This window comes from Corvus moneduloides, chromosome 9 (assembly GCF_009650955.1).
Source record: "Corvus moneduloides isolate bCorMon1 chromosome 9, bCorMon1.pri, whole genome shotgun sequence".
Lineage (NCBI taxonomy): Eukaryota > Metazoa > Chordata > Aves > Passeriformes > Corvidae > Corvus > Corvus moneduloides.
Genome location: NC_045484.1, coordinates 22,411,933 through 22,428,655, shown reverse-complemented (window position 1 = coordinate 22,428,655; position 16,723 = coordinate 22,411,933). Strand labels below are relative to the sequence as shown.

The 16,723-nt window shown below is 50.6% G+C and overlaps 1 protein-coding gene across 2 annotated transcripts in view; it reads left to right on the top strand.

The window, feature by feature from the left end:
• ERI3 (ERI1 exoribonuclease family member 3) overlaps positions 1–16,723 on the top strand; it is a 130,486-nt gene that overhangs the window by 85,072 nt on the left and 28,691 nt on the right. For both annotated transcript variants that reach the window (XM_032118843.1, XM_032118844.1), the window contains exon 7: positions 8,189–8,288. In XM_032118843.1, the coding sequence (XP_031974734.1) occupies positions 8,189–8,288 (100 nt within the window). The remainder of the gene's footprint in view (positions 1–8,188; positions 8,289–16,723) is intronic.

Below are 16,723 nucleotides of genomic sequence, written 5' to 3'. Positions count from 1 at the left end.
GCCATGTCATCATGTGTCTGCCTTTCAGGCACTAATCGGGAGCTGCTGGTGTATCTTAGTGCTGGGAGCCAATGGCGTACATCAGAATAACCCAGCTTGGGTCTGTCTCCCTGCAGTGCCTCCAGGAATGCAGGGACACCATGAGAAGTCAGCCCTGCCACTTGTCCCAGACCAGGAAAGGCACTGGGCATGTGTCGCCCAGGCCCCCTGGTCATGCTAGCAGCCCATCCTTGGGCTGCTTTCTTGGTTGTTTTATGGCTCTGCTTGTCACCTGTCCTGGGCCAGAGCTGGCTTGTGCACACTCCAGCTCTATTTCCCAGCCCTCCAGGAACCCAGACCTGTAGTTTTGTTTTGCTTGTGACCAAACCCAGGGCTTTGACCCAGATCTCCATGGTATTAACCTAGTGTGTCGCCAGCCGCAGGGCACACCGCAGTCAAGAACATTTTATCCAGGATAATCCGTAGCCTGGGAGCAAGGCAAAGACTGTTCTTGTTCAAACACAGGGAAATGTGAAGCCTAAACCGCTTGGCACTTTGACACCCTGGAGTCAGGCACACCAGCGTGTTTCTGTTGCAGCCTAAGCCAGGTGCATGCTAATCCCACATGGCAGCAGGGACACCTTCCTGCTGCCTGATGGGACCACAGCATCCAAATGCACCCTGGAGAGGGGCTCTTGGTGTCTGCAGGGTCCATCCTACCCCTCGTGAAGTTCAGAGGAGTTTTGGCAGTGAATTTGTACAGCTGTGGCTGAGTTGAGATATTGCCAGGACACAAGCAGGATGAGGCTGCTCAGATGTGTCTGAATGGGAATAGGCAAGGCAAGAGATTCCTCGGTTTCCCTTTTGCAGAGCTCCTATGGACAGAGCTCTGATGGCATGGGCTGCTTTTAGTAAGGAGAAAGCACATACAGTTGTGCTGCATCCTCTGCATCTTCTCTGACATCTTGATGCCTTCCCTTAAGCTTGACCTGTCCTCCTCGCGCAGTTTGGGGGCAACTTGCCCTCTGTAAAGCATTTCCCAAAGGTGAGCAGAGCCAGGCAGTTCCTGTGTGCCCAGCACTCACCTTTCAAAAAACAGACCATTCATCTTTTTATTTGTTTAATTTACTCCTCGATGTGAGGCATAAAGTTGTTTCTGTTCTAACAAGCAGCTTTGCAAATGGACTGAAGTGGACACCAGCTGGGCTTGCTAAAGGCTCCCCGCATCCAGGACACAAGGGAAGCTGGCTATGTGGCACTGTTCTTTGAAAAGCCCTTGTGTGAAGAGGGCAGAGTACCAGGCAAGGCCCCAGCATCCTTTTAGCAATGTGAGAGGATTTTGTCCAGATCTCATCCTCTCACTGGCAGGAATTTCCAGTTTTCCCTTACTTTCACCCAAGTGGAGCCAGCCCCCCTGCATGGTGTCCTCTTTTTCAGTGTGTCAGCTGCCCTCCTACTCCCACAGCTCTCAGAGGTTTTGTGCTCTGGAGAGTGATGTTCCCTGGGAAAGAGCACTGCTCCCTTCTTCCCCAGCATCCTTCTGTGCCCAAACCCCAAATAAACCATGTCCTGCAATGGCACTGCAGGTATATTTGGCAAAGGACAAAATGCTTTTGTCACCCCCACTCTGTAATGATTGGCTTAGGTTCACAGATGCTACGTTGGGCAAAAGTTGTTTTTGTGCACCCAATACCACTTGTGAGTGTTCTCAGTGCACTGAGAAAAACTAATTAAACATGAGTGGTGTTGATGCTGTACCTGGTCAGTCTGGAGGCCCCTCTTGCCACTGTGTTTGTAAAAATTAAATGCCTCTTATTAGTGGCGCAGCAGAGGTCTCTAATATGCGTGGACAGAAAGGCAGGGATGGATGGAGTTGGTGTCAGGGCAGCAATTGCTTATCGTGCCTTATCTGGGAATATGAAACTGTATTGCATGACATCCAGAGGCAGGCTGAATAGATATGCCAATTCATCTCGAGCCCGGGCTTTGACAAGCTAGACTGCCCTTGTTGAAAGGCATCAGTCAAACAAGAGCTGCTGGCTGCTTTTCCCTTTTTTATACTTTCTCTCGCTCCCGCGCTCCCTCTCCCTCTCTCGCTGCCCCCCCTCCCTCCACCTCTTTTTTCTAAGCTTTTTCCACACAAAATTGAAAAGCTTTGGAAATAATAATAATAAAAGCCCCCCAAACTAATACCATTTTAAGTACACCCCCCTCCCTCCCCAAATGGGATTGATAAGGAACCCCAGTGTATGAAGGCATGTTTAGATAACATTGAGAATATTATAGCGAGTGAGAGAAAGTAGGGGAAAAGCTTCCTGCCGCGTCTAAGCCGGGAAAGGCGACGGCACCCTGGCTAATACGAGTGTTTAATATTTGATGTGTTGGGATAAAGCAGGATCACCTTCGAATTGAATTGAGTGTCAGAATGAGAATCTATTACTGAAATTCTTGTGTGATTTGACAGCAAAGCAGACGATGTTATTCTTCACTAGTTACTGCAATCTTCTCCCCTACATCACTTAAATATTTTTTTCTTTGCTTGAGTAAACACACATTATCCTTTTTTTCCACCTCCCTTTCCTTTTTTCTCTCCCTCTTTTATACTTATTTTTTTATTTATTTTTTTCTTAAATCAAACCTGCCTTCCACAGGGCTGATGGAGTAGATTGTTATTTCTTTATTTGTCCTATTAAATGGAATTCCTGATCATTTAATCCTGCTTTTGTAAGTGATTTAAAAATACTTGAAAAGCTGTGAATGTGGCAGCACTTCTGACTAAACTGCTTAAAAGGGACACATTACACCTGGGTTTAGCTCCTGCCTCCTGACAGCCAGCAAGGGTAGCAGGCTCCAGTGCTGCCAGAGCCATCCTGGGCTCCGTGCCTCCATCCTGCCAGGCAAGCTTTCCTCTTTGCCCTCCCTGCGACAGAGGAGCTCCGCTGTTGTCATCTGGGGCTTGGCAAGCTGCTTAGTCAGTACCTGCCTCTTCTTTAATTGCATTCAGCCCTGTCCAGGAGCCTCCTACTAAATGATTTGGCGGTGGGGTCAGCCCCTCAGTGGTGTTACATTTGCCTCATATCATGCTGGTAAATTTGCTTGGCAAGAAATCCCAAAAAGAATTGTCCAGTTCCCATTCCTGGACTGGCATGCAATTAAAATGGGAACACCCTGGAACCTCCAGTGTCCTGAGTGCTGTTCAGGGATGTCCTGCAAGATACTCCCAGCCCCAAAACCTTACAGTCACTAAAAACATTTCAAAATATGTTTAAAAGCCCACTTAGTCATAGACATGACTGCTTTTTTTTCTTCCCACCATACAAGCTAATATAAAACCTTGACACCTCATTGTGGCAGCAGTGGAATAAGGGGAGTTAGATGGGAAATGCTTATTTTGGGCGGATCCCGTGCACAGCTGACATGACAGGAGGAGGAAGATGCTTTTGCTGTTCCAAAGACATTTTCTCTGTTGCAGAAATGTCAGGGGCTTCACCTTGGATCGGGCCATCAGCTGTGCCCAGCCTGATCCTGAGGGAGCACAGCTGGTACCTGCTGCTTGCCCAAGCTAAGGGCAGCTGGGAGTTCTCACAGCTTCTTTCTGTCTATTCAAAACAATGTATTTTTCAGGTGTCTTTTTGAAATTCTTAATGGAAACTTTCAGCAAAACCCACCACTTTTCTTATTCCCTAGCACCCACCCTTCAGCATCTTCTCAGACTGCTTGAGCTCCTTTACTCCTGGGAGGATTTTTTTCCGAAAGGAAATATTTTCTCCCTGCCTGAAAGTGTCTGTATTAATATTAAAATTGCAATTAGCAGATGAAACATAGCATATAAAACCTCTTGGCTGGACATGTAAAATAAAATGACAGAGTTGCCCAGCTGGTCAGAGCAGGACATACTCTGTGCCAGTCCTGGCAGTTCTTGCTGCCATGGTTTGTGAACATGCTCATGCCATTGCAAAGCACAAAGGTCCGCTTCCCTCCTGCCCTTCAGCTAAAGCGTCCAGGGTGATGCAATGCCAGCAGCTCTAGTAGAGGGCAGAGGGGCCAGGAGCTGGCCAGCAGGTCACAGCATCGACAGGTGTGGAAAGAACAAGGCTGGCTCTGCTGACAGAGCTCCAGCAGCTCTGTGAGGACCGGCTCTGTTCCTGCCTCTGCATGTGGGGAGGATTTGTGGGGCTCCCTTATTCTGATCTCTGAACAGGTGCCTGTTTATATGCTGTGGGGTGTTTAATTTTGCCTTAACGTGACTGCCAAAACACCAGTTTTTGTGAAGTGTGCTGGGCACTTCCCCATAAATAAATGATGGAGCATTATTCAGTTCACTTAGATCAATACATCAGCTTGACAAGTTCTAGTTCTGGGAATTTTCTGACCCCCTGGAACATCTTCTCTGCAGCTGTGCTGCTTACAATACATGGTGTGCAGCCTAAAAAAATTCCAGGGAGCAGCGCATCAGGACCCAACTGTGCTGGTGCTACCGCCTTGCTGGGGCACTGATGTGCACTGGGATTGCAGCAAGGACAGGTGGGCCAACCTCGGTGCCAAACTGCACAAGCAACCAGCACCATGGGACTGCCCAGCCTCGCTGGCACGCTCTCTGTCCCAGTGCAGGGGACCATCTTTGTACCGCAGTGCTGTCAGAAATAGGCCACGGAGCTCTTGTTTCAGGCTCTTTGCAGTCTGAGGCAGATGCGTCATAGCTACTGGGAAGGTTTGTGACCTGGTGCAACAGGAGGTTGGTTTCAGACCTTTTTAGCTCTGTTGTAAAGCCAACCTCAGATGCTGTGATTCTGCGCATGCGTCATCTCCATGCCCCATGTTTTATCCCCACTTCTGGTTTTTGGATTTTCTGCAGGGTATGTGAGGTGCAGGTTACATCATGACCTACCTCCCCACACCAGCACTTGTTTAACAAGGTGTGGATTATCCATGGTGCTGGCTCTGTGCATGGAAACACAGTATGTTCCTAATCTCCTGCTGCTATTAGCTCACATTTATCACAGGAGTATCTGCTTACCTTTGATTCGAGATCCCTCCATCGGGGACGCAGGGCGGTATTTATCTGTGAACTGCTGTGTATGCCTATGGGATTGTATAAGTAAATAAATATAATTAATAATCATCTGACTTCAGAGCAGCATTGGCAGGGAGGTAAATGTAGCCTTCACAGAATTACAAACAAAATCAGGAAAAAAGGAAAACCTTTCTAGGAGATGGTATGAATGGAAATAATTGTATTCGGGCTGCTTGAAAATTATTCTGTAAACATTGTTTGAGTGGTTTTTAGCAGATCAGAAATACTGAGTTTCTCTCTAAATCAGAATTTTGGCCAGAACCATTTAAAAATAGCTTTTTTAAAAGATGGCTGCATTTTTATCAATTAAAATGCAGATAAAAATTAAAAACCACAGGGTCCTAGCCCTGCTTCAGTGTCTGACCTAAAAGGGAGCAACCCAGTCTCTGCAACACCAGGACTGAACCAGAGAGACGAACAAAGTAGTGCAATTTCCTCACAGAAAGGGTTTCATGGCATTTTTTGAAATCCTTTGGCTTGCAAGAAAACCAGGGGCATCTCAGACTTTCTCACAGTTTGCCATCGGGATAAGCACTGAAGGGACAGGGGTCTGCGCCACTGTGTGGTCACAGAGCTGGCAGGAACGTGGTTGACACCAGTGTCCCAGCAGCTCCAGTGAGCCAGTGGCCACGGCCACCCCTGCGGGCTGGGTACCCCGGTGTTGGGGAGCCACTGGCGCTTTCTGCCTCGCTTTAACAGTCAGAAGAAGAACTTTCCTGTTTAAAGATTAAACGTTGTCTTTAAATATTAAACAGCAAAGCTCTTCGCTCTTGATTGTGTGGCTGCTGCCAGCAGGCGGCTCAGAATTGCCACTTTTAATTTAAAAACTTTATTTTCCAGCGCAGCCCAGCAATGGCTCCTCCTCTCGGCCAGCGGTGGCTGATCTCTCCCCTGCCTTCATCCCTCCATCACCGCTGCCTGCACTTCCCTCTGCCTGCAGCAGTGACGGTCCCTGCCAGCCCCAGAGTGTGAGCAGCCTTGTCTGGGACTGATCAATGCCCCTGGCACTTCCTTCCAAAACCCCAGGAAAAACAATTAAAACCCGATCGATCCTGCAGGCAGCTTTGAATATGCATAAGTGCACACTTGACCTTCAGTGGTCAGGCCAACTTCCACCCCGGCTGCTTAGGTAGTTTGCTCAGGTATTGCGGCTGTACCGAATGACCTTGATCAGGAAAGCAGAACGCGATGCCGAGATGGGCCCGGTGCTGATCCGGGGGCTAGGGCACACGCTGCCAGCTCCCTGCTGCTGCTGCTGCAGAGCCAGGGGAGGCAGCCTGGGGGTGGCACTAACACCCAGCTGCCAGGAGCTTTCCAAAGCTGTCCCCGTGGCTTTCCCGGGATCCTGCCAGCCTCCCGCTGTGCTCCCTCAGTTGCTTCTGGCCAGAGTCCAAGGGACCTCCGGGCTGGGAAGGCAGCCTACGATATGGGAGCTCCCTGTGCAGGGACACCCCTGGTCCTTCCTCATCCGGGGATGCCGCTTCCCCAGGGATGGCCCTCACTGCTGTCAATCCACTGGTGCTGAGCGTGGGAGCTTTCCTATGCTCTGCCTGGGTTTGCCCTGTGGGATGAAGCCCAAGTGGAACTACTTCTGCCGCCCGGCAGCTGGGTGGCAGGGTTCCACCCTGTAGCCCAGCCTCTGGCTCCCCCCACCCTGTCCTGGCCAGCCTGCATCCTGATCATGGCAGTGAACATACCAATGCGTGTTTGTCGAAGGCAAAGGAAACCTCCCCGTTGTGTACACAAAGTGTAATTTCAGTGAATTATGCATAGACTTAATTAGGAGTTTTAATTGCTAATCATCTCCCAACAGGATTAGCAATGCTGTCTATTAATTATCTGTGGAGCCCTCTGTTTTGCTAAGGCAGGAGTAACAAAGCAGCATGAATGGCTACGTGGGCCACTAATAAATTAACTCCCCCAAGCCCTGTGGCTCCCGGGGGGCTGCCAGCAGCAGGGGCTGCACAGGGGCTGGACCTGCCTGTTCTAGACAGAGCAGCAGGTAGCAGAAAAGAGGGGCAGCAGGAGGTCCCAGCAGCAGGCTGGTGGGCTGGTGGGGGACATCTCTCAGCTCTGCTCACCCAGTTCATCCCCATTCCTGCTGCAGAGAGCATTTCCCTGGCATTTGCAGCCTGCGGAAGGTGTCGGCAGTGCCCTGCCACACTGTGGCTGCCGTTAGCGATGATTCCCTGCTGCAGGAGGGAGATATGGGCTGCTGGATTGACCTGATCTCATCTGGGGACAATGGCCCTCACGGCAGCAAAGATAGTGCCAGCATGAGCAATGCTAAGCCCACGCACCCTTCTTAACTGCTCACAATGCGTTCTGAGCTTAATTCCTCAAGATGAAGAAGATATGTGGCTGTCAGGCTGTAATTACAGCCGTGCGTGTGACATAGAGGCCCAGCTGCTTTCATGTTTGCATTGTCCAGTGGGTTTTTGTGCTGCTTGGGCTCCCAGCTGCCTTGCTCCTCCTGGAAGCCCTGCCGGGGGATGCAGTGGGTATGGAGCACGTTCCCTCTGGCCAGACTGCAGGCTCTGTGCAGTGGGGTGAGCAGTGCTGGCTCCCAGTAGGATTTGTGCCAGTGATGGAGAGCACTGAGGCAAATAGGGCTTGGGGTGAAAGGGAGAGGGAGCTGGGAGGGCTGTGCTTGCCAGAGGGGAAGGGGCCTGCTGGCCAGGCTAGACTGGGAATGAGCACCCTTTTCCAAATCCCCTGACTTGTGTTGGTGGCCCTGTTAAGGCAGGAGTGGGTGGATGTTTGTGGAGCATCTAAAGGACACGGGGGATGAGCTCAGAGCCCCTGGCTTCCCCCCCACAGCATGGCAAAGGTGGCCTTGAGTGATGCAAATCCCTCTGTCACAAGGATTGTCAAGTGTACAGGACACCACCAGAGGCTCTGGACACCTCTAAGGAGCATCAAGTGGGACAGGGCAGGGCGAGAATGCTTTGTGTGGGCAACTCCAGGAGAGCTGCTGCAAGGGTGACGTGTGGGTCCACACTGAACACAGTGGGCACAGACACACACCAGCCCCTGAACACAGACCCACGCCAGCCCCAGGAGCAGTCTGACCTGGGCAAGTACAGATCATGCCTGCACATGGGCTATGTCTGACCCTCTGCTTCTCTCTTCCAGGCGTACAGCTTTGCCATGGGGAGTTGGCCAAAGAACGGGCTCTTAGACATGAACAAAGGACTGAATCTACAGCACATAGGGAGGCCTCACAGCGGGATAGGTGAGTGATGCTGCCCGGTGCCGTTCCCATCCCTACAACTGCTGCTCTGGGTGTGTGGATGTGCCTCAGCCCCAAAACATTGTCCAGTCTGGGGTGCTGAGAACCAGCCAAAGGGCTGCAGAGTCCCCACCTGGTGGAAGGGATGAAGATGTGTCAGGGCAGAATGGACATGTGGATGACGTGCCCTCAGTCCATTGCACATGCCAGTGTGCCAGACATACCTGCCTGTGCCCCTGGCTGGGGAGCTGCTTCCCTCCTAGACTGCTCTAGCAGTACTTCGGTTGGGGTTGGATGTGGGCAGCACCAGGTGCCTGGAGCACACCTGGTGGTCCCCAGGCTGGGTGGAATGCTCTCCCTGTTGGACCAATTCTCCAGTTGCTCTGGATGCTGCAGTCCTTGGAAGGGAGGCTGTGCTACCTGGCTTGGGAACTGGCTGGAAACACACTGCAGAGTGAAGATGCTTGATCCCAGCTGGAGAACTGAATCATCGTCCTGTTTGCTCACACGTGTGATGAGTTTCGTGGTCCTGCAGCATGCTCCAAGATAAACTGATAAACAGTGCTCTGAGATAAACAGTGGCAGAGTTCCATGTATCCCCCAACTCCTCTGCACCAGGGATCAAAGTGATATGAGGGAGACCTGGCCCAGGACACTGAGGCCATGTATCTGCCTGCTGCTTAACACTGGGGATGCAGAGCTGGTACAGCAGCAGGCTGTGACACGGGCAGGAGCTCAGATTTACTGGGCTGGAGACAGGACTGTGACTCAGGGCTGCATCACTCTTGTCTGTCCTGTTTCTCTGCAGAGCAGTAGACTGCCTCTTGGAGACCTCTTGGTCAGGTATTCTCTCGGCCTCCCAGCCTTTCATCCACAATGACTTTTGAGCATTAAAGTTTGCAAGGAGGTATGATTTACTTGGAAAAGTCACTGGCTACCTGGGCCTTGAAGAGGCTGTTTAATATTGTTTCAAGACTCTAACCATTAAACTCTCCAATCAATCCAAGTTAAGGAGATGAATTATTTAAAGCTCACCAGCTTTTAATTAGCAAGCTCCTTTTGAACTATGGATCTGGTTGCATTATTGACAGAGGTAGCATTAAAATTTGCTTCCCTGCCTGGGAGCAGATTTGCCTGGATTGTGTTCCATGTTGGGGGGGATCATGGGCAGAGAGCAGGAACTGCAGGAGCTGTGTGTGCATGTCCTGCTCTGAGGACTTGGGCTTTTTATGGGGTTTCCTGGTAGATGCAGAGTTGGTTTCTGCCTCATCATTCCTCGTTTTATTTATGTGATGAGCTCTCTTGTTGCTGTCATCCCTTACTCCAACAAAGTGCCCCATCTCTGGAGTATCATCTGTCTGCTGTTGGTTTCTGCCCCTTTATCTCAGTGCTGTTGTCTTGCACAGTTGTGACTCCTCTGCCTGTCGAAGTTCAGGGATTTGCTGTTCACGTCCTCCCCATTCCAGTCCTTTAGGAGGGTTTTGCCAAACTCCCTCTGTGGAGGAGCTTTCCCAACTCTCCCCAGTACAGGGTAAGCCATGGGCTAATTGCCCATGGAAAGCGAGGCCCAGCAGCCAAGCTCCCTTCTTGCAGCTCTCCATCCCAGTGGCAAACCTGCCTTTCCCACACTGCTTGGAAGGGGTTTACATGGGTGCTGTGAAGGATGCCAGGCCAACAGTGTGACGGTCTCCATCTCCTTGGTACTGCCAGTGGTGCACATGTGCCCTGTGTGTTACAGCCTGCTGGCTGCTCCGTTTGGGCTGGCTCCAGAGCAGATCTGTCCTGGATGTCTGCAATCCTCTGCCTGCAGAGGTGGTAGCCACTGGCACCGTGTACCTGGTGGCTTTACCACAGGCTGAGTCCCCCAGAGTGAGCTGGAGTTGGGGAGAAGAACTCCTCCTCCCAGCCAGCTTGGGACCACCAGGCACAGCTGCTGTCAGGGGTGCTGACTTCATGGCTTGGTAGCCCAGTGTCCCTCTGGGAGAAGGCTTGGGGCAATGCTGGTGTCCAGAGACATGCCTTGCCTGGCATTGTTTTCAAAGAACCAGCTTCCTGGCTTTCTGGCCACTTCATTTCCCAGCCTGGCCTTGGCATGACTCAGGTGTTGGTTCTAGTGACAGCCCAGGAGGTTCCCCAAGCCAAGGGCTGAGGAGGGACTGCTCACTGCAGAGGCAGCTCATCTTCCTTGGGTCCAGCCTTGCTGCCTCATCCTGGAGCTGGCATCAGTCATCCACAGCCAAGTCCTTCTATACTGGCCACTGGGACTGGGCACAGTCATCCCAATTGCTGATGGTCACCCTGTGGCCTGAACAGTCCTTACCTATCTCTTTTTCATGCTTTCAACTGCCCATGCTTCAGTGTTGGGAGGAGTCATCCATCCCTTTCCCTGCCCAGGGCTGCCCTTCCCTTCCCTCTCTGACTGTAAGGAGCCTTGCTCCCAACACAGCCCAACTTCTCAGCTGAACAAATGACCCCTAATCAAGGACTGCTGCAGAAGGAAGTGGAGAACAGTGAAGCCTGCCAGCCTCTTGCTGTCCACAGTGAGACAGGAGCTGGCTGTGGATCTGGGGTTGGTCACATGCTATCTAGAGCTTCCCTTCTCTGTGCTCAGCCCTGGAGTGCAGCAGTGTTGAGGGAATGTTAGGGAGCTGAGAGGAGGCTTTCTGGGGCATCCAAGGTGGGGTCAGCCTCTGATTTTCATGGCCCTCGTGGGTCACTGATGGCCAAAAATCTGCAAACCAAAGAGGGCTGAGAAGGGAGCAGCAAGGAGATTTGTTAGCCAGTCTCACCAGTTTCACAGATACTGTGCTGTGTAAGTGTCTGTGTAGCTCCTTTCCTGGCAGTCTGGGGAGCGATCCAGGGAGATGCAAACATTCCTGTGAAGCCTCAGCTTGCTTATGCAGGAATGCACAACACGGATATTTCCCTTCAAATCTGACAGAAAAATTGCAGTGGATGGCCACTTGTTTTTGCAAACAATTTGCAAAGAATTTTGCCATCTTGCCTGATGGATTCTGTATTGCTTTGTTTTCAAATCACTTTCTGTTTCACTGTCTCAGCAGGTATCTGTTCCAAATCCCTGCACTTGACATGCTCTGGGACCAGTCCTGTTCTGTGCTTCATCTTCTTTCCTTCACCATGTTCAAAATCTGCAGAGTTCAGGGTGCTCAACACCTGCAGGACCAAGGCTGGATTCTGGATGGGAACCACCTTAGTGCACACAGGCAGGATGGGCTCGTGCCACAGCACAGTGGAGTCTCCCCACATGCCCTGGGACACACAGCTGCACATACAGCAAGTTGCTGCACAGAGCTCATGTTCTAGTTTTTGTCTGGTTTCTATTCATGGGCAAGTGAGCTGCAAAGCTTATCGAGGGGCTAGAAGAGTGATTTGTGTCCCCAAATACACCAAAATGTATCTGCATACACTGCAAATACAGCTGCCTTGGGGCGGGATGGGTGCAGGTCTGGTGTCATTGTGTTCTTGCAGGGAAAAGGTAAAGAAAGGGGGAAAATGTAAATATTTCAGGATAAGGAGATGGAAAAGTTCTGCTCTACAGAGTGAGGAGGCAGGAATTCCTTGGGAGATCAGAAAGGAGCAAAAGGGGTGTGAAGCCTATTCTTTCATGCCCTTTCTTAGGTTGATATTTCAGCTCTAAGGATTCCTTCTGGGCTGAATGTGGCCCTGACTGGAGAAGACATTTTTATGCACCTTCCATCTCTTCTCTAACACAGGTTAGATATGTGTCAGCTCCAGTGTGGGCTGTAGAATCCTGGGCTGAGGAACTTTTCTTTGTCTGCTGTTTTCTTGGCCCTCAGCAAAATGAAGTTGAGTCTTGCCAAGAAGTGACTCAGTCTTACATATATGGGGACATTGCCATTCTTGACACATGTGTTTGAGGCGGTGCTTGCCAAAAGCAAGCTGCAGCTTTTAATGGGAATCTTGGCACTCGCATGCAAAGACCAGCATTCACAGGCTCCACACCAGTGGAGCTGGGCACCTGTGTTGGGGTCTCTCTGCTGAGAGTCAGAGACTCACACAAATCAGAAGGATTAAAATCCCAGGTTTTAGTTGTGATTTCAATCACACAGCAGATCACCTGCATTCAGAAATTGATTTTCTTCTGATTTTGCCCTTTTTTAAACCTGTTTCCCTGAAAAAAGGTCAAATTTTACTGAACAGCACCTATCAAACCAAGTGCAGCTTTCCTTACCACTGCCCAATTGTTAAATCTGGTTATTCTTTTACTCATCAAATACTCTATTTTTGCTACATTTATTTTGATTGATTATGTAACATGATATGCCTTTAGTCTTAGTTTTTAAATATTTTTTACATTAGAAAAATGGTGAATTGCTATTTGTTCTTGAAGAGTTGGTGATTAAATTAATTACTCATGATTGCTCTTTTGGATGAAAACTGTAATGCCATGCTAAAGTACCCCAGTGGTAGTTTGAATTGATTTTATTAGGAAAATCCTCTTTCCTTTGCAAATATTCACTGCGGAAAGAAAAGTAAATTTCAGAATACTTTCTAGGTAAAAACACCTGGTACGTGAAACCAAAACAGGAAGTGATCAGTGAGCTGAAGGAGTGTTTCTGGAAAACAGTCTTTCAAGATATTAGAATGAGTACATCTCATCCTCTCTCACCTTAGTTGGTTGGTTGGTTTGTTTTCACTGATTATGGAAAGATAAAAGACAAACCTTCTTTTTTATTTTCAGTCCTTTGTTGTTTCTCAGCTCTGAACAAGCCAGTTCTTGAACTGAAAATACACCAAAACCAGCAAAAAGTTTCCAAAACTGCACGAGTAGCAGCTCCTGCTGGGAAAGTTTTTTTCTCATTTGTCAGCTCTGCTTCCATCTCCAGTGCATTGACTGTCTTTAAAACATGACATTACTCCTGATCTTTTTTGAATCTAATTGAATGTAATTGAAGCTTTAAAGTTTAGGTTTTAGCACACACATTACTGTGATTTTAGATTTAGTCATAAATGTCTGGTTTGGGGTTTGGGTTTTTTTCTTTTAAGGGGAAAGAGGGTAACCAGGCTGCTGTGTCTCTTGCTAGTGAACCCTCAGTACCCATCCCAGGTGACCAGGAGATCTGGTCCCATAGCAGCACCTGTCTTGACATGGTGCCCTCACTGGGCTGTTTTACACCAGCTGACATAATCGTGTGAGCTCCGAGCCTCTGTGCAAATGGCTTCACCATCTTCCCTGTTCCCGCAGTTCCCCTGGCTGGGGCGGTGCCATGCTCCCTCCGTGGGGATCTCTGCCCATGCCAAACAGAAAAGCCCCACCTGCCTGGGCAGGTCAGCAGCCCATGCGGTGAGCGACCCAGCAAGCCACTGTGCTTTCCCGGCTGCATCTCTCTCTTTTCCTTTACCGATTGGAAATCTCAGAAGGTTAGAGTGTGATATTGTTCCTGATCCAGAGCATTAATTAGGCCTCGGAAAGAAGAAGAGGAATTGCGTGTTTTTAACAGTGAGGTTAATGGGATGCTCGCAGAGTAGACAGTTTTAATGAGCTTCAACTCGATGTGCAGTGAGTTTACTCTTTGTGTTAAAAGGGTCACACTGCAGTAGTTTGATGTGGATTGTCTCCTGGCCCCCAGTGTCATAGGTGCGCGTCTGTCAGAGTCCAGTCAGAGCGCATTTACTTAGTGACACGATTCTAATTAACTACCTCGAGCTGCCACCGCCGCGGGGAGCCGGGGCAGCGCCTGCCAGGGTGCCTCCTGCCCGGCGGAGCCATCCTTCTCTCCGCCGCTCCGCCCGCTCGGCCCCGGTGGTGCTGGGCTCTCCCCGCGCTGACATTGAAGGAGAGGGCGGGCCGGGCCGCGCTCGCTAAGTGCGGTGGCAGGTGACGGGCCACCCGCCCTAATGGGGACCTTGGGCTGTCAGCCCCAGCTCTCCCCGCTGGAGCTCGGCGGGGGCTGATGAGGCTGTGCCTCACCGTGCAAGGTGCTGGAGGTGTGTGGTCCTAGCAGCTTGCTGGCCTTATTTCAGCCTCCTCTCACTCTTCCTTGCTTTCCTTCCCTGTCTTTCCTGCGTCTCCCAGCATCTGTGGGATCCTCGGTCATCCTTGGTGCCCACTTGCCTCCTCTGCATCAGGGCAGGGGGAACAAGGAGGTGGACAGCATTTTGCGAAACTCCCCTTCGTGTTTTTGACCACTTTTCATGCCACCCCATGTGGCAGAGCCAGTCCCACTCTCCCTGTCCCTCCCAGGGTGTGGGAGAAGCCCCAGAGAACCCTGTGCTCCCCCAGAGCAGGCATACCCCGTTCTTTTTCAGTTCTGCGTTTCTCAGCGGAGGTGGCACTTGCACGGCACCGTCCTTCTGCCGAGTGATCCTGAGAGGGAGAGCTGAGAACGGGGCTCACTCCTGCAGAATGGGTCATGGGACTGCTTTGGGGCACTGCCCCAGCTCAAGGCAGAAGGGGAAGGACTCTGAATTAAATAATTAAAAGAGACTTAAGTAAAAATCAACAGAAATGTCACCAAATGAGCAGTGTCATTTTGAATTAGCACTCATAAAGGTCAGGCGGATCCAGAACAGGTGGAGTGGCTGCGTGCCGGGTGTCGCGGCCAGGCGGCATGTCCCGGTACCCAGGCAGGGTGCAGGGACCAGCACAGCCACTCCAGGGCACCCGTTGGGCCGTGGGCACAGGGACAGAGTGGCTGGCAGGTGGTGAGGGGTCCTGCTGTGAGCCCCAAATCCCTGAGGAGCGGCAGGGAGGGAGGGCCAGCCGGGGCAGCCGGTTAGAGGACGAGCAACTGTCAGAGTCCAGTCAGAGCACATTAACGCGGTGACATGATTCTAATTAACTACCGTGAGAGGTGTCACAGCTGGAAAAGCAGTGAGCAGAGACAAGCTTTTAAAAAAAGAAAAAAGCAATGTGACAGTCTTTTTTTTTTTTCCTCTTTCTTTTTCTTTCTTTCCCTTTTTTTTTTTTTTTATTTTTTTTACTCTTGTGTGCTCTCTCCCCTCCATGTGGGAGTGGATCTAAAGATAATTAGGATGTCTGGCTGCCTGGGAACCTGAGCCGGGGCTCTTTTGCTTTCAGTCATTTAAGTTTTCGACATCTCTCTGAAGGGACTTGGTGGCGCAGTGGATTACTGCGCGCCAGAGTGACAGAACACTCTTCTAATCGTAAACCCTTTTTAGAAAGGATTCTGCTCTCCCTTTTTCCCCTGGAGCAGCAGGGGGTATGTTCTGATCACTGCAGCTCTGTTCCCATTCACGCTACAATGGGAAACTCAAGGTCTTTCAGCTGTTTCCTGCAGTTAACAAAGGAGGCACAGAAGAAAGAAAGGAAGGATGATTGAGTGTTTGTGTTGACTGCACTCACCCCTCTGTCCTACCCTGCCAAAAGTTGGTCTCGAGCCCATCCAACCCCACTGCCTGACAGGGGTGTGATGGGTTTGTCACACCTTGCCCTTGGCTGAGGGCTCGAGGTTCCTGGAGAGCAGCCTTTGGAGGAAGCGTGACAGCTGCAGGGACTTCAGTTGCCTGAGAAAAGTCAGGGTGCTTCCATGTGCTTCTCCCAACCCCCAGGCAGGCAGTGGCAGTGCCTGCTCCCTGGAGATGTGTGGGAAGGTAGGCTCGAGTCCCTCTCTTCTGGCTGGAAGCAGTTGTTTGCAGCCCCACTGAAGATTTAGGAGGGAATTCTGGATTGTTTGCTGTGCTGCAGTGCCTGGGAGGCCCAGCTGCAGACTGGAGCAAGTCTGTCTCAAGCTTCAGATCTGGCTGATCCCCAGCAGGACAGCATTGCCATCGTCTTGGAGCTGCCCTTTGGCACAGCGGCGGCTCTACCCTCTTCCTCTGGCTTCTGGTTTTAGGACTGGCAGTGGGGACTGTCTCCCTTGGCAAGAAGATTTGCTGTCCTTCCCTCCCTTCCTTCTGCCCACGCCAGCTGTGATCCTCAGCCCAACACCTGGCCCAATTTCTGTCCCCAATGACAGATGAGAAACCTTTTAAATATATTTTACATATCACTCTAAACTGTTGTAGTGGGAGCACAGGGAGAGGCTGATGGTTTGTATTATATTTGTATTATGTTTGCTCCGTTTTAGCGATCAGCAAGTCCCAGGAGTGCACAGACCTGAACTGATCTGTGCTGTAGAGACCCTTGCACTGCCTTGGACCCATTGCACTCTTGGCTATTTGTCCAGTCTTTTTATTTGCCTGTGGCTGAGCCTTGCAAAATATCCCCCTCACACACTACTGGAACCACCCTTGCACTGCCTGAGCCCTGTCCAACGTTGGGCTGGGCAGGTAGAACATCTTTGCTAGCACTTGTTCTCCTTACCCTGTAACAGACCGCACTTCCCAAGCACCGTGATGCACCCTCTGACAGAGTGAGATGTGTTGGGTGAGAAGCCTTGGAAGATCATTAACTTTCTACAGAGCTTTTTCTGTAGAAAGTAGTAATGTAAAAC